Raw genomic sequence first — 18,088 nt, 5'->3', positions numbered from 1 at the left:
GAGAGAGAGAGAGAGAGAGAGAGAGAGAGAGAGAGAGAGCAAAAGAGAGAAGCTGAGAGCCACATCTACATGTGAATATCACATATAAATTCCACGCTCCAGTCTCACTGACTTTCCCTTCGAGAAATGACAGGAAACAACAGGAAAAAAATGGAATTTCATAAAAAAATCTTCACAGCATTGTTGATATTGATTTAGAGCAGCATAGAAGGTAGGATGTATTTTTATCATGATCTTTTTTTCCTTTTCTTTAACATATCCTCTTTAATTTTAATATAAACAGATCTATATTACAAAAATAAAGTTGCTGAAAGACTATATATAACTTTTATTGAGTATTTGCGGACATATCACATCCAAAAAGGCTTGACTTAAGCGTAACTTGAGTAAATGGCAGTCGGAATAAAAGCAAATAAATAGAATTTGACACATAAATAGTAACTGGGTGGAGTTAAATCTTTAATATGACAGTTCTGTGTTAAAATGTGATTGAAGAATTTGTTATAGCTGGTGCTGTTTTTTAAATACATTAAACTGGAAAGGGGAGAGTTGTGGAAAGAGACAAAAAAGCATGTAAGAGTGTAATGAAGAGATATGGCTTATCTTCATTTTGAATGAGTATTTGTTTTCTCTCGAGTTTAAAAAGAATGCAACGACAAAAATGGCAGATCTTAGTTCTTCTTTTTACTAAATTTCTTCATAAGGACTTCTTTAAAATAAAAAAAAACAATTATGTAATTTCCTTCCTTTTTGGAATGCATCAAGTTTTTATAGAACGAATAATTACGTGTAACATATCATCAAGGAAAAAAAATGTTTTTTGATTGCTTATTGTTGCTTTTTACTTGAATCTCTTTCTCGATGTTAATTTAGTGCCACTTTTGTGTTTTTGATTCCAAGTTTTAGTGTTAATTTGTAGATTTCCATGGCCTTGGGATTTAAAGGATGTTCTATTCATTGTTCACATATTCTAAAATTATCCAAATCCAATTTAAAAACCAAACTGTAATTAGGGTTATCACATCGAATTCCTCATAACAAAGAATGAATGAATGCAAGATGTAAATATGATGTGATGTATAACAGAACAGGAAAAAAAATTGCATACCGTGTCCATATAAAAAGTCAAAATATGGAAAATTTTGCTCAAAAGTGAGAGTTAACAAGTGCAGAATGCCTAACCTAACCGCAATTGGCCCATATCTGAGAATAACGCTCACATTGTGCATGTTACAATGATATTAACTGTAATAGGGCCGTTCTTTTTATTACATAAAACCTGTACAAAATGTAAAATAAATTATATTTATATTGAACAAGATGGAAGATCAGAATTCTGATGATCATTTGATGGAAGAGAGTGACGTGGATGAAGTTCAAACACATAAAAATGATAAACCCAAATGGGGAAATGGTATGTTCAAATCATTTATCTAAATACAGTATATTTCTTATACTATATGTGTTAATACTAACACACACAACTTCTCTCCCCTGCTTTAGGTCAGTGTGTTCTGGCAATTCCAAGCTGTTCCCTATTAAACCCCACCTTTGACCTCTCACTATGCAGCACCACATTGGAAAGGAATGGATTTCAGGTCCCATACGTCATTAAGTGTCCACCATAGCATATCTTTCTGTAGTTGAGTTTTTAACGATTGTAAAAACTTTCTTTTCACATTAGATTCCAATGACAGAAATTGAGGTGCCCTTAAAAACAGCCTTGGAAGTTCCTTCAGTCAAAAGATATATGATTTTCAACTCTTCCTTCTTCCATATCTTAATGTCACCGGTATGGATGGTCCATTTTAATGTACTATATGCATTGTCACACACATTATCAAAAGGAAGATTTGACATTTTATCATTACCAGTACCAGTCGTAGTAGTAGTAGCAGTAGCAGTAGCAGTAGCAGTAGCAGTAGCAGTAGCAGTAGCAGTAGCAGTAGCAGTACCGGTACCAGTACCAGTCGTAGTAGTAATAGTAGTAGTAGTAGTAGTAGTAGTAGTAGTAGTAGTAGTAGTAGTAGCAGCAGTACCAGTACCAGTCGTAGTAGTAGTAGTAGTAGTAGTAGTAGCAGTAGCAGTAGCAGTAGCAGTAGCAGTAGCAGTGCCAGTACCAGTACCAGTACCAGTACCAGTCGTAGTAGTAGTAGTAGCAGTACCAGTACCAGTCATAGTAGTAGTAGTAGTAGTAGTAGCAGTACCAGTACCAGTCGTAGTAGTAGTAGCAGTACCAGTACCAGTCGTAGTAGTAGTAGCAGTACCAGTACCAGTCGTAGTAGTAGTAGCAGTACCAGTACCAGTCGTAGTAGTAGTAGCAGTACCAGTACCAGTACCAGTACCAGTACCAGTCGTAGTAGTAGTAGCAGTACCAGTACCAGTACCAGTACCAGTACAGGTACCAGTACCAGTCGTAGTAGTAGTAGCAGTACCAGTACCAGTACCAGTACCAGTCGTAGTAGTAGTAGCAGTACCAGTACCAGTCGTAGTAGTAGTAGCAGTACCAGTACCAGTACCAGTACCAGTACCAGTCGTAGTAGTAGTAGTAGTAGCAGTACCAGTACCAGTACCAGTACAGGTACCAGTATCAGTCGTAGTAGTAGTAGCAGTACCAGTACCAGTACCAGTACCAGTCGTAGTAGTAGTAGCAGTACCAGTCGTAGTAGTCGTAGCAGTACCAGTCGTAGTAGTAGTAGCAGTACCAGTACCTGTCGTAGTAGTAGTAGCAGTACCAGTCGTAGTAGTAGTAGCAGTACCAGTACCAGTCGTAGTAGTAGTAGCAGTACCAGTCGTAGTAGTAGTAGCAGTACCAGTCGTAGTAGTAGTAGCAGTACCAGTAGTACTAGTAGTTTCATTAGTAAAGGGAGTAGTAGTAGTAGTAGTAGTAGTAGTAGTAGCAGCAGTAGCAGTAGCAGTAGCAGTAGCAGTAGCAGTACCAGTACCAGTCGTAGTAGTACTAGCAGCAGTACCAGTACCAGTCGTAGTAGTACTAGCAGCAGTACCAGTACCAGTCGTAGTAGTAGTAGCAGCAGTAGTAGCAGTAGCAGTAGTACTAGTAGTTCCAGTAGTAAAGGGAGTAGTAGTAGTAGAAGTAGTAGCAGTAGTAGTAGCAGTAGCAGTAGTACTAGTAGTTTCAGTAGTAAAGGGAGTAGTAGTAGTAGAAGTAGTAGCCGTAGTAGTAGTAATGGGGGTTGTTATACATACACTTGATAAATCTGTAGTATTAATAATATGGCATATTATACATCCACTCGTTTCGTTATACATACACAAAATTTATCTGTAGTAATAGTAATATGGGGGTGTTGTACCTCCACTACATGGGGGTGTAATACTAGTAGTGGGTTGTGTTGTACACACACGAATCTGTAATAATAGGGGGGTGTTATACATAGAGCCATAGTAGTATTAATAGTAGTAGTATTTGGGGTTGTGTTATACATCTACAATGTCGATGAAGCTGTGCTATGGTGTATTTCATCCAGTATTGATCATTAAATATGAGGCGCATCCGATTATGAGGCACAGTGCAGGCTTTTGTGAAAATGTAAGTCTTTCAGTAGCGACTTATCATGCGGAAAATATGGTACAATGATATACATTATTGTCTTACACACAAACATCTTTATAATGCAAACTGTCATTTCTGCAGTTTCTGTATATAGTATTGTGGTGTGCCGTGTTTTCAACGCTGCGCCTATACATGACCATCAGCGACTATTGGATCCTGTGCCTTTGTGTCAGCCTGATTTCCATCTTCCTCACTACTGCTATAATTTTTGTTCTCCACCACAATAAAAAAGAGGTAAATTAAAAATCTTTCATTCAGTATTCTTTGAACAGAATGCTATTTTGAATTGAACACATTTATGTATATGGTGTCTTTGACAGATAAATATTAACTTGGATGTACGGCTAATTCAAGTGAATGAGATGATGGTGAAGCACAAACTACTGGTAGCCGTGGCAGACTGGGTTCACAACTGCAAAGGAAGCATACAGGTCGGTCCTGTGAATTTGACATATAGTGTTGTGATAGAAAGTCCTAATTTACTTCGAATAATTGTTTTCCAAGTCAGCTCACTTGATCCCTCGACCTGTCTTGTGTGGTCTAATAGATCTAAATAAATACTAATAAAAAGTGTGTAACTACAAACTATAGAAAAACAATCAGGGAAGTTCATTGAATGCTCCAAAACCCTAAAATTGACCTGTTTTTTTTTTAGTCTTTTTGTAGTAGTATAGAAATTTTAAAATTAGTTTTTCCTTATCCATTATTTTTGTCATCTCACTTTTTTTGCAGCATAAAAACGTATTAATTAAGCCGCTCCTTTCTACACATGAAGTAAACATCATTAGGGGTCATAGATGAGCTGAAATTAGTAACACCTAACTCAGGGGTCGGGAACCTTTTTGACATTCTCAGTATTGAAAAGTATAAATATATAAAAATGTGTGATTTTTTGTCATTTCACCACTTTTAAATTACAAAAATAGGTTAGTGCAGGTTAGTGGAGAGCCATATATGGCTCTCGAGCCATATCTCAGGGGTCGGGAACCTTTTTGACATTCTCAGTCTTGAAAAGTATAAATATATAAAAATGTGTGATTTTTTTGTCATTTCACCACTTTTAAAGTACAAAAATAGGTTAGTGCAGGTTAGTGGAGAGCCATATATGGCTCTCGAGCCATATCTCAGGGTTCGGGAACCTTTTTGACATTTTCAGTATTGAAAAGTATAAATATATAAAAATGTGTGATTTTTTTGTCATTTCACCACTTTTAAAGTACAAAAATAGGTTAGTGCAGGTTAGTGGAGAGCCATATATGGCTCTCGAGCCATATGTTCCCTACCCTTGACCTAACTATTTCACAACTGAAAAAAAATAAAAATACATTTATAACCCACCTGAAAAGCATGTTTTCACAAAATGGCATAAGGGGGATTTTGAAAACTCCATAAAGACTCAAACCTAGCACCTTTTTACTGTGGAGATAATAAGTGAGGATGGGATCAAGAACAAGAATAAACATGAGAGAATTGGGAAGATGTACATCGGCAAAATATCATTGAGGACTGGAGTACTAATTTGTTAACTTTCTTCATTCCTTTTGGTAGCTGTACTTTGTATACTGGGACATGGCTCGTTGTTTGCGAACACTGACCGAAACTCTAGAGGAGAACAGTTTAACGGGCAATGACACCTGGGTGAGCGATCTGTGTCCATTGGTCTTTATAATGGATCAACATAATTCAATGAAAATGTACACCTGAAGATTAAATTGTGCTTTGCCTTATTTGCTGTCCACTATTCACTAGAGCAAGTTGAAGAAGAAGATGTCCCATCTTGTCCTAATGACTGAAATCATGTGTAAAGATCCTAAAGGTCATTCTAATGAAGAACAAGGACCTCAAGAGGAAAGACCACTCTTGAGAAATGAAGAATGTGGTTCCTCTTCTTCCTCTAAATTCACAACAAACTACAGTCTTATTCCTGAGGCATCTCTACCAGCTCAGGTAAAACAAGTTATAAAAACCCCACACCTTGTAAAAAATGAAAAATAAAAGTCCAATACATTGGTCTTTTGTTATAGATTCAAGCCCACCAGTTGCTGATGATCTACAGTGCTGCTTATGTGAAGCTTTTGGTCTCTGATAGGCTGTCTGGACGATCATACCACCACATGCGACCCCAGAGTAATCACTGCACCACTGCGCCATTTTGCCTTTGCCAGTACATCAAGCTCAAGATTCTTGAATAGCAAAAAAAACTGACTGAAAGCAGAAAAGGACCCCAGTGGACAAGTGGAAACACAGTGCAAAAATAATTTGTGAATGACTCAAGCAAGGGCGGAGCTTGGGAGGTGCTGGGGGCGTGCCTCTCAAGTAAGTGAAATGTCAATATAGTCAAAACAAATGAAGGTTTGAAAGTCATGTGCAGCTCAAAGTGTTTTGAATCTTCTTTACTTAGTCCATTCCAAGCAGTCCAAGGTGTTTCAATATTTAGTCTACCTCAAGTTCTTAGGAGCAAAGCATTTACTTCATTGCAAGCAACCATATAATGATAATATGAAACTAAGTTTAATTGTAAAGCAAAGCATTCTTCATTGTAAGCAAATATATAACAATATAAAACTAATAATCCTAACAGCATCTCGTTTTCTGAACCCCTTAGTACTCACAAGGGTCATTTTCCATTCCGTTTGTCTTCGTCAGGGTTGTTAGGTCCCAGCCAATGCAGGGTACCAAGTGGGGAGACATGATTGAGTATATTATACCATGCATTTAATTTTCATACAATGACGATATTCTTGATTATAATCTTCACATTCATCAAATCGTGGATGGCCCAGCGACTCAGTGGTTCGTGCGTCGGCCTCACAACGGGAGACCTCGGTTCAAATCCAGGTCGGTCCACCTGTGTTGAGTTTGCATGTTCTACCTGGGCCTGCATGCATACCTGTCAACCTCTACTGATAACTGCCCTTATAAATGATTATGATTCCCCGTACAAACCCCCAAAAACTGTACAAACACCGTACAACGCATGTTTACTCGCGGTAACTCGTTTCTTACTAGGTGGCTCCTCCATGCTTACTTCCACGATATTTACTCTATGTATATCTACGCATGCGCATGTCATCCTTTATCGATATTGCCGTACGCACCGCTAAAAAAAGGCATATGATTGAGGATAATTTTTGCTGGTATACCGTGACAATAGTAACGATCAATGACAGTAGCGTCGTTGGCTACCAGCCTATGAGACTATCTGGATTTTAGCCAAAACGGTCTTGTTGAGATCGGTTTTCATAAATATTGGCGATTTTTTTTTAAACATTTTTTTCCCCATACAAAAGTCGGCGTACGGCGTACATGATTTGAAATAGTAAATAAACGTATAAAATATGTATAAAACGTACAAGTTGAAAGGTATGAAAGACATGCATGGTAGGCTGATTGGACACCCTAAAATTGCATGAGTGTGAATGGTGAGGATAAAGCCATTCGGAAAATGAATGATGATGAATGATATTTAGAAAAAGGTCAATTCACGCTGTTATCGATAATCCAGTCTATTTTATTCTATCTAATTTTGTGCTCTGACTTGAGCTGAACTCATTTCTCTGTTGCATTATCTCCAATGTTTTCAAGTTAGTTTAGTTTTAATCCCAAGAAGTAAAAGAATATAAACATGTTAGGGAGAAATACTGTCATGGCATATGAGAGCAAGAGGGGAAAAAGACACAGGAGCAGGAAAAGGGGTCAGCTATAAATAGCTTTTTAGTGAGAGGTTGGAGAGAGACACACAGAGGTAGAAAACACACATATAAATACTCAAAGAAAAAGATGCTGTGTCCTCCAAGTTGTCGTTCACAGACTGTAATTCCGATATTTTATTCATCACTCAAAACAGCTCAACTCCTGTGAAACACAACCTTGAACAAATAACCACAATTTAAAAAGAGAAGTGTACATTTTATAATTCCTTGACCTTGAAAAAAAAAAGAATCACTTGCATGACATTGTCAATTGAAATCAAACAAGATTTAAGCTCACAACACAAACTGGAGAAAAAATATTTGCATGAGAAAGAAAAGCACTGCATTTTTTGCGCTATCTAAACTAGATATGTGAAAGTGAAAGTTTATTAAAACACATTTATATCTGTGCATTATGCACTTAACAGCAACACGGCTGTGCAATTTATGCTTTAATATTTTTTAAGGGCTATTAGTATGACTTGCTGACATTTTGGATAGTTTGTGTTCTGTTCTTCCTTTTTAATTTAACATATATTTTTTTCCCAAATTATATGTACTGTATATCAAACTTTGCTCATATTTCCACATTCGTTGCATCGATTTTGGAGTGTCTTATGTTTATACAGTCTGACACCAACAAGTGTGATACCTTATGGACATAACAAACAGCCATTCTTATTTGCATTCACAGCTATGGAGAAGTTAGAGTGTTCACTACTCTAACCTAAACTGCATTGTTAAAAAGCAAAACGAGAAACTATCATTTACGGACAAATACTGGCAGCTGTGGTTCCTAAAACTATAAAAAAATAGTCGGAAAAAAATAGTGAAGCAAAATATATTGACTTTTAATCATGTTTTGTCCCAATCCAACCATAGAAATGCATAGCAAAAGAACAAAACAACAACAACAACAAAAGAAACAAGCAGTAGGAGTGAGTTTTTAAGCAACATCATACTTTCTTTCATCCATGAATACTGTGATTTACGGACTATAAGTCACACTTTTTGGGTATAATTTAAACTAGTTTGGCTGAGCTCGTGACTAATACTCAAGTGCACACATATATTTATACATATATATATATATATACATATATGTGTATATATATATATACATATATGTGTGTATATATATATATATATATATATATATATATATATATATATATATATATATATATATATATATATATATATATATATATATATATATATATATATATATATATATATATATATATATATATATATATATATATATATATATATATATATATATATATATATATATATATATATATATATATATATATATATATATATATATATATATGCACGTTCTCCCTGGTCTTGCGTGGTTTTTTCCGGGTACTCCGGAAAAACCCTTCCAAAACAGGCAAAGTAGGCTGGTTGAGCACTCTAAATTGCCCTTAGGTATGAAAGTGAGCGAGCGTGAATGGTTGTTCGTCGTTTGATGCTCTGCGATTGGATGGCCACTATTTCAGGGTGTCCCCCGTCTTGTCCCCCAAGTCAGCTAGAATAGGCTCCAGCACCCCCGTGACTTGTGAGAATAAGTGCTTCAGAAAATGAATGATTACATATGAAGTCTTGGGATACAAGGTCAAGCCGTTCTTAAAATTTCAAACATTTGCTTCTAAAAATCACAGCTAAATACCATTCCCGTGGCGAATTCTTATATTTAAAAAAAAAAAAAAAAAGTCGTAAATTGAAACACTTGTATCTCAAGGCACCATTGTTAAGTTATTTTAATAATAGCGTCTATATAGAAGAACACAAATAATCTTAACAATTTGATCAAAATGGGGAATGAGGAAGTGGAACAGATATGTGGACCGACCAGCAACCCAAAATTAAAACACTATAGGTCCAAGGTTTCATCAGGATGAGACAAAAGCAGACACACTTTCACATTTCATACAAACCAAAGCACTGCCAATCATTTCAGACATTATGAATAGATTTCATCTCTTTCTTCTATTATAAATAATAAGTTAATGCATTCTCTGCACTGTTGATGTCTCTTGCTACACTACAACAACCACACTTGAAGGGAAATTCCATCTACAGTCTATCTTAGCACACATGCACAGCAAGCACCCATCCATCCATAATTCTATTGACGATGAAATAAATTAAACCAGGGATAGCGTGCAACCTTATGTTATCTCCTAATCACTACCGTCTCATAGTAACGTGTCCAGGTGCAACACAATATGATCCAATACGCTTCTAAGAATGAGATATTAACATAGAGCAATGACTAGATTGAACCCATTTTCTTGTTGTCACTACTAAATACATTTTTGCAAGAATCTTTTTTAAAAAAATTAAATGGCTTCACAACAAAGGCATTTATTGACATGCACTACTTGAACTATAAGAAGCTGAATCATCTTTCAAGAATCTAATAATGCTAATAATATAGTAAGGTATTGAATTCCAGCCCATGGCCACACAATATGTTAGCTCAGTCAATCATAGGATTTCTAAAGATTAAAAAAAAAAAATACAGTGTTCCCTCGCTTATCGCGGTTAATGGGGACCGGGACCCCCCGCAATAACTGCATTTCCGCGAAGTAGGCGTGCCCCTTCAAAAATGCTTAAAGAAACGTATAAACCGTGCACAAAAGCACCACCAAGCAAAAACATCATAGTAGTCCGGATGGAGGATTTTCTGCAGTTTTTTAGCACGTAATAAACATCGTTATTGGGAGTTGTGAACATTGTTTTTTTTGGGCGGTGAAGATGCGCCTGTAAGCAGCCATGACGTCATCAATGTGATTCCTGAACTCTCACCATGTTATTGACCATTTCTTTGGCCTTTTTTGGATGCAATTACTAATTCTTATTGAATATTTTGTTTCCACCTCTTGTAAAATGATGCAATTTATAATTTTAACTTATTATCTTTACATTTTTTATTATTTTTTTCCTGAAAAAAGTCTGCGAAGCTCTGAGTCCGCGATAGCTGAAGCGCAAAGTAGCGAGGGAACACTGTACACATTATACACTGTACCATTGGACAGCAAATACGAAACATTTCCCAAACCAAGCCATGTTAGCCCATGTATACTCACTTTGTCCACTAGCCTACATTTGGCATGTTAAATGTGTAATGATCCACTCCCCTTTGACTCTTGAATTTGAGTCCCTTACACAAGTGTATCATCAAAAATACAATAGCAGCACATTATTCCAACATGACATTTATCTACACCTCAAAATACTCCTATACTGTAAATATTCTCCTTATATTTAGTTAAATATTCATATATACTGTAGTTTTGCGACATGGATATCTTCGTGTCACTGCTACTATGACACAAATGAATGCAGCGCAATATAAATATTAGGATAACAGTTTGTATTTGGCATTTTTGGACATCCTGTGGAATTGGTTGTTTTGGCTGGCAATATGTTTGGACGTTGGCAGAGTGATTGGTCATGTGGTTGTGTGTGTGTCGCTGCAAGTAGTAGCAGTGCATGTCATCAGTGCTCCTGTTTCCATATAATTATCTAAGCTGATGTTTCACATTGCCTGCTTCTTCCCTGCCCCCCCGCCGTCTCGCTACGGTTCCCAGTCGTCGTCGTGATGCTGCGAGGCGATAATGACTACCACGGTGAGGATGGTGCATAGCACAATGGAGGCGATACCGACGGCCAGGCTGATGAAAGAGAAGTTGCGGGCCTCGCGGGAAGCGATCTCTGCTGTTACCATGTCCCCTCTGGCGATGGCTGTACGCACCTAAACAAGGAATGATAAAATGGCATGTTAGGAATCCAGATTCTAGGATTATCTGTACTTAGTCAATATAAACGTGAAGAAATGAATCGTTCGTATACGTTTTTTTTAATTCATTCACTAGTTAAGGGTCATTAGGGTTGCTACAGCCCATCCTAGGCAACTACAGGCACCAGGCTGGGGACACCCTGAATCAGTACCCAGCCAATCGTAGGGCACGATGACACAGACGACCATTTATGCCCACTCATACTCATACCCAAGGGCAATTCAGAGTGTTCAACCAGCCTGTCATGGATGTTTTTGCAAATTCCACAGTTAGGACCGAGCTGGGATCAAACCCTTGACCTCAGAATTACTGAAACAAGGTGGTTCTTTCACCATACAGAAAGGTGATAGGACAAACTCTGGATGAAATTTGTGCATTAAAAGATTTATGAGAAAACTTCCTAAATTTGTCTTTGACTTACACAAGTTTTTGCCTTACACAAGTGGACCCATTATAATTATTGAGGAAACAGCTTTAAAAAAACAATTAATATTGTTATTATTATTATCACTATCATCGTTATTAGTTATTGTTATTGTTATCATTTTTAGTGTTATTGTTATTTTAATTACTATGTATGACAATAACCTTGATAGAAACCATGTCTCAACGTTTCTTCGGACATTTTGACATTTTTAAATATAATTTTGGATTTCCTCCTTAAATTGTACAGAAGGTAAAAAAGACTAATTCTAATTGCATTTAAAATACTTTTGTAGTTTTGGATAGGCCATCAAGAGCACAATAAAACAGCTCAAAAAACCAATATTCAAATTTTTGTTACTGTTTTTGGCGTAATTGTTAAAACATTAGTTGCTTAATGAATAAAAAGTGTATATTCACAGAGGATAAAGAATATAAACATTTACATATTTTCACTATATGATTATGTGCATACATGTGTTGTTTTTACAGTCATATCATATTAGCCATCCAATGATATTAGAGAAAGTAATATGATTGTTCTCAATGCAACTTTAAATTGAGATCAAAGTAACCATGCAGTTCAAATCAAAACCGGTCAAAATTGACATGTTGAAAAATTAGTTAAGTCGGGCCACTTGGCTTTCAGAGCATTATTACCAGCACTTGCGAGACAAAAGTGGCACATATAGTGGCAAAATGTTATTATTTTCTACTAGTTTCATAGATTGTCTCAAGAGCAATGAGAAATAAATGTATACAAGGACGAATACTCAAACATTTGTCCATAGAAACGTGCATTTGAATATTATGTAACAAGAAGATGCAGGAGTGGGGAGCAGCAAAAACACAAACAGATCGATGTCACCGAGCGTGCAGAAAGAAAGAGGCCACTCGCCACTTCATCTACATAGGAAAGTCAGGACCAGGCCTTGTCAGCTCAACTTAACTCAAAGCCAACTGAGCTGAGTGAGCAAGGCCACCGGAAAAAAAAATAGAAAGAAAGCATCCCCTCTAGTTGCCCCCTAAATGGCGCTGTTATGTAATGTATCTGTTTGGTGCATGTGGGCCTGCACTGCCTGCTGCTTTTGCATATGTATTGAGATAGAATTGCCGTAGATAGGATACATGTAGAGCGGCAACTAATACAAATTATTATCTTAACAATTTAATAATAGTAATAAATAATAAACAAGCGAAGTTGTTTAGACATGTTTTAAGTAAAAATGAAGCCAAAATGAATGACTACTTTCTTACAAAATAACATTGTTTACTTCTTTACTGTTCTAAGTACATAAAACAAGTGTTTAGTTAAATAAAGGTTCTGAAACAGAAAAAAATCGGAAAAATTATGGTCATTAAAAATTCTAAAAAGGAATTTTTTCCATGAGTTGTTACAGCCTTCGATGGATGTATAAAATTCAGACATAAAAAATAGATAGATAGATACCTGCACTGCTTTGATGATGGCAATAATCCCAGTAGGCCAAAAGCAGCACACTGTGGTGAGCACAGCGATTGGTAGATAGTCATGTGGTGGCCGGCGATCCATTAAGGTGATGTTGGGCGGAATCTGCATGGGGTGAATCTGACCCGGTGGCATCGGTGGGTGGCCTCCTGTTGCAGGCATGTAGGGCTGGCCCTTTAATAGAAAATATACGTCATTAAATTCTCATTTAGTTTCATTTGCTGAACCACTTTATCCTCACTAGTGTTGCGGTGGGTGCTGGAGCCTATCCCAGCTGACTTCGGGCTAGAGGCGGGGGACACACTGAATTGGTGGCCAGTCTCGCAGGGGGTGCTGGAGCCTATCACAACTGAATTTGGGCTAGAGGTGGACTGACCTGGATTTCAATCAACAACTTTCTTAATCCTCAACGTTTCAGTTATGTTGATAGCGATTATATTCCTTTAATTATGATGAAATGACGTCTATCGCCGTCGATGGGACTGCAATTTGTCTTTTTTAATATATTTTGTGACAAAATTTATTATTTGTTTTTATTTCACAGTCATATTTTCCTTTTCATTTTTATACAAATGAATTGTATCACTTTATATCATTTTAATTTGTATTTATCCACTTTGATTTGATTTACTCTTCATTAATTTGTTGAACCCAAATTAGGTAAACATTTTATTGCAATATATTTACTGTATAATTGTAAATTATTTTAATTCATTTGACCACTTTGAGGCCTAATCGCGAACCACTCATTTTCCTGGCTGCCCTTCATAAGATTGCAAACATATATTCAAAATTGCCTTTTTAAAAGGTCTTTTAGTTTGAAATTTTGAAAATGAATAACCCATACTACATTTTATCATTGCCTCTTAAACAGTTATGTGATTTAAATATGACTCACTGACGCCATGGGGTAGACAGGAACATAAGCAGTGCATGGTTGCAGCTGAAGAGGATAACCGGGCTGGAGGTATCCCACAGGAGGATGAGGCATAGTTCCTCCTGGGCCCTGAGTCTGGACGGTGTAGCCTTGTGGGCCCCCTGGGGGTCCCATTGGGTTATACTGAAACTGAGTCTCTGGAGGATAACCCTCTGAGCCTGGCGGCAGAAGTGGTGGGGGATAGCTTGGTTGGGCAGAAGGCATCATGTTGGGGTGCTGTACGACATTTGGATCTTCCGGGCCAGGGATGTACGGAGGGGGCTGCATTGTCTGACGGCTGGAGTCGTCGAGGCCTGGGATTGAAGACGGTATAAAGGAAACAGTGAGAATGCTAAATTATTTTCTATGAATGAACAAAACACTCCCACAAATACATGGAAAAACCTAAAGTCCCTCTATTGGGAGCTCCTTGTATGCATCTCAAAACATTTACTCCTCTTTTTCACCATATATCTGAAAGAATGACATCAAATGAGATGCGTATAGGAAAAATTGCATACCTGTCAACCTCTGCCGATAACTGACCTTATAAATGATTCTGATTCCCCCGTACAAACACCGTACGCCGCATGTTTACTCGTGGTAACTCGTTTCTTACTATGTGGCTTCTCCATGCATGCTTCCACGATATTTACTCTATGTATATTTACGCATGCGCCTGTCATCCTTTATCGATATTGCCGTACAAAACGCTAAAAAAATACATATGATTGAGGATAATTTTTGCTGGTATTCCGTGACAATAGCAACGATTGATGTCAGTAGCGTTGTTGGCTACCAGCCTACGAGACTATCTGGATTTTAGCTAAAACGGTCTTGTTGAAATGGTTTTTCATAAATATTGACAATTAAAAAAAAATCCCTGTACAAAAGTCGGTGTATGGCGTACATGATATGAAATGGTAAAAAAACGTATAAAATATGTATAAAACGTACTGTTGACAGGTATGAAATTGCCATGATATTTCCCAGTAGGAATAACTCTGTCTGCTAATGATGACATTGATTGACATCCACACCAAATGTTTTCATTACATGAGCATTCATCCAGGATTTTCAGACAAAATACGCCTCTTTTTTTTGTGATCCTGTGATGCTGGGAATGATATTTTTAAATAGAGGCAAAGCCAATAGACTGTTTGGAATAGAAATAAGAGGGGCGACATGGGAGGTCTTGAAGGGACAGAGAGCTGAACAGCTGAGTGATGAAAGATGACGACTTGTGCTTAGGGACCAACTTTACATAATAGTCCTCTTTCGACTATATCTGAAGCATGCATGCATAAATGTGGATACGTTAAAAAATAAGGATTTTTATGAGGCATGCTTATGACTGAGGGACTTTTAATTGTAATTTAAAATATATATATTATAAGCACCTTTACTAAAGTCTGCCACTAATGTAAAAATGGAGTTTTGTATTGATAAACGATCATATTGCTAATTTAGCCAAGCAGTACAGCGAAGTATTGGTATGTTTATTACTCATTTTTGGATTATAAATGATTGTACAATGCTCATTATAACATTTATGACATAAATACCACATAAATGTTTTATTAAGACACTTTTCAGTGGATATGTTTGCTTAGAATTGCAATGTTAAAACTGATGTTTTGTTGAAGGTAGACTTAATTTTGTGTGTACTGTATCAAAAGTATGGAATGTAATCATTTTGAATCATTTTGAATAGAGAAATGGCTTGTAGTGCGTTGTAGTTTCAACACAGCAAACTCCTACTTTAATTAAAATCTATTTTTGGTCACAACATTTGGGTCAGGCACACTGGTGCAATCAAATGAAATCTAATACAAGTTTTATTACACAAATTATGAATACTGCAGTTTGTTTTTCAGTGTATATATAACTAGTAATTCCTGTTGTATAAATAAAACTGCTTATATCTAATTTTCGTATCATCTATTAAATCAAAACGTACTGCCAATAGAGCAGTATTATCTTTGTGAAAGCAGTTTCATTGAAATATAGTTATTACATTAGACGTAATGAGACTGTGCTGTGCAAGAGTACTATAATATGATGATGACTGTTCAATAATTCAAACTATAATTCCAATTGTTTACATAATTTTAAGTAATGCTCTTTTCTACCAGTACCATACAACTTAACAAATAGAAAATAATATCAATTGCAGGCCTCAAGATGAGATTTAAATGGGAATTTACAAGTCTGGCTCATTTGGCTTCACGCATACTTATCAAAGTGTTTACTTCTACTGTTGCTTAGTTGGCGTATCTTTATAAACAATTTTCCATGTGTTCTACAGTTGTAATATTTACTTCAAAGCTTAGCAGAGTACCTATATAATAATAGCCGCAGGGCTAAGGAGGAAACCCCATATTTTGGAAAGATTGACCCTCACTGATGCACTTCTTAAAGCTTACTTTTGCCTGCTTGGAAAGGAATTAAAAAGATTGTCAGATACCAAAGTGTCATTTCTTGCTGCTGTAATAATTGATCCTCTCATTTTGTCTTTTATGTTTCTGTCTTTCTTCCAAAAAGCCTCCAAAACAGAAAACAAGAATGAGGCGTTATAGGTATGAGGTCGAAAATCGAACCAACGGTCGAGTAGTAGAGATGGGGTTCTGCTAGCAGAGAGAGTTAAAACCTTACTTGCAGTTCATCATACTTTGTTTTAGAATTTAACACTGACAACCAACCCCCCACGCCGGAGCCGACTGACTGCGCGAAAGGCAGACTCCACCATAGACTGGTCGCCAGTAGGCCGTATGGCAGACATAGATACAGACTCACAATCATACTGCCAATAGTGGGAATCGAACATGCCACACTGAAGTGAACCACGACACCACACCATCAGGCGGCTTAGTCATTGCTCATCACCTGTTCCTATTCAACACCAGTGAAGGCAGGAAATCAAAATTATGTGGGAGGAGTTCCATCCTTTGACGAATTGACCACGCATTTCATTTCCACCAGTGACATAATTCTTTATTTAATATTCACATTGGTTAGCAAGTCGGCCTCACAGTGAGGGTCTTGGGTTCAAATCCAGGCCGGTCCACCTATGTGGAATTTGCATGTTCTTGTGCAGTGATAACCTGAGCTGTGTGTTCCTCTCCTGGATCGCTTTGCATATTTTTTCCTCGCACTTTCTCTCCTGTGTGTTTCTAACAGTTTGTGTGGGTTTTCTCCGGGTACTCTGGTTTTCTTCCACATTCCAAAGACATGCACGATAGGCTGATTGGACAGTCTAAATTGCCCTTAAGTATGATTGTGAGCGTGAATGTTAGTCTCTTTGTGCCCTACGATTTGCTGGCCACCAAATAAGGGTGTGCACCGCCTTGTGGTAGCTGGGATGGGCTCTAGCACCCCGCAACCCTAGTGAGGATAAAGCGGTTCAGGGAAAAAATAAAATAAAATAAAAAATCATCACATCATTATGGCAGGCACCCACATCATGCCCAAATTAGGTTATTAATCGCGGATACTGTGAGGCAACAATAATATTAGACATAACACATTTAAATGAATTGTCGCTCAGGAGTAATTTAAGGCCGCAAGGGGATGGTCCTCCCTCTGGCAGCACCCACGCATCGTGTAGGCTAAAAAAATGCGCACATTTACAATGGGATGCTGAATTTTTCTAATAAAAAAAAAATGATATGCCATTACTTTGCAGGTACGCAGCACAAAAAAAAAACCGCGCAGTTCAATGAACACGAGATCTTACCGTGTTTTTCCGACATTCTTCTCTTATCTTATGATGCCGTTGTCACCAATGCAGATAAAGATGGTAAAAAAATCCTCTCAAAAGATGCACAACGGTGCTGACCTTTAATTGTTAGGCTTGCAGGCCATCCTTAAGATGCCATCATCTTCAAGTGATAAACCTGAGCTGTCTCTCTCCTAGATCGCGTTGCGTATCCTTTCTCGCTCTCTTTCTCTCCAGTGTGTTTCTAACAAGGTTCCTCCACCGACACGTCTGTGAATATGAAATCAATCAGGCAACCGGAGATGCTTGTCTTAAAGCGACAGTCACATGTGACTGAGAGAAGGGAATAAACACAGAGCTGGAACATCCCATTAAAACTCAATAAAGGGGCTGGGTTTGGATTAGCTGTATCCCACCCGCCCTCCTTCTGCTCTTAAATGGGTTTCTGTGATTTATTGATTGATTTAAAAAAAAAAAAG

At 37.2% G+C, this 18,088-nt stretch overlaps 2 protein-coding genes across 3 annotated transcripts; one reads left to right on the top strand and one right to left on the bottom strand.

Moving 5' to 3' along the window:
- tmem268 (transmembrane protein 268) lies at window positions 1–6,833 on the top strand. Of its 2 annotated transcripts, XM_077743638.1 has the most exons (9): window positions 1–211; window positions 1,321–1,414; window positions 1,504–1,598; window positions 1,685–1,792; window positions 3,656–3,808; window positions 3,895–4,005; window positions 5,123–5,212; window positions 5,324–5,521; window positions 5,599–6,833. In XM_077743638.1, the coding sequence occupies exons 2-9, from the start codon at window positions 1,321–1,323 to the stop codon at window positions 5,764–5,766; spliced, it is 1,017 nt and encodes a 338-aa protein (XP_077599764.1). In that variant the 5' UTR covers window positions 1–211; the 3' UTR covers window positions 5,767–6,833. The 2 variants fall into 2 exon arrangements, with proteins under 2 accessions (XP_077599764.1, XP_077599765.1); XM_077743639.1 differs by lacking the exon at window positions 5,123–5,212.
- A 2,189-nt stretch (window positions 6,834–9,022) lies between these two features.
- Window positions 9,023–17,962, bottom strand: prrt1 (proline-rich transmembrane protein 1). Its single transcript, XM_077743900.1, has 4 exons — window positions 17,628–17,962; window positions 13,874–14,205; window positions 12,958–13,149; window positions 9,023–11,038 (listed from the first exon to the last, which is right to left on the bottom strand). The coding sequence occupies exons 1-4, from the start codon at window positions 17,641–17,643 to the stop codon at window positions 10,862–10,864; spliced, it is 717 nt and encodes a 238-aa protein (XP_077600026.1). The 5' UTR covers window positions 17,644–17,962; the 3' UTR covers window positions 9,023–10,861.
- Between the last annotated feature and the right edge of the window lie 126 nt (window positions 17,963–18,088).

Source organism: Stigmatopora nigra, chromosome 21 (genome assembly GCF_051989575.1).
Source record: "Stigmatopora nigra isolate UIUO_SnigA chromosome 21, RoL_Snig_1.1, whole genome shotgun sequence".
In the NCBI taxonomy this organism is placed as follows: Eukaryota; Metazoa; Chordata; class Actinopteri; order Syngnathiformes; family Syngnathidae; genus Stigmatopora; species Stigmatopora nigra.
This window is presented reverse-complemented; position numbering and strand designations above follow the sequence as displayed.

Excerpts from the sequence above, each read along its gene's own strand:
- prrt1 (XM_077743900.1), bottom strand. Across the intron at positions 13,150-13,873 it reads CTGTCTACCCCATGGCGTCA|GGCCAGCCCTACATGCCTGC; the intron begins GTGAGTCATATT and ends TTTCTATTAAAG. Across the intron at positions 11,039-12,957 it reads CCATCATCAAAGCAGTGCAG|GTGCGTACAGCCATCGCCAG; the intron begins GTATCTATCTAT and ends TTCCTTGTTTAG.
- tmem268 (XM_077743638.1), top strand. The coding sequence starts at position 1,321 with ATGGAAGATCAGAATTCTGATGATCATTTGATGGAAGAGAGTGACGTG. Across the intron at positions 1,599-1,684 it reads TGGAAAGGAATGGATTTCAG|ATTCCAATGACAGAAATTGA; the intron begins GTCCCATACGTC and ends TTTTCACATTAG. Across the intron at positions 5,522-5,598 it reads AGGCATCTCTACCAGCTCAG|ATTCAAGCCCACCAGTTGCT; the intron begins GTAAAACAAGTT and ends CTTTTGTTATAG.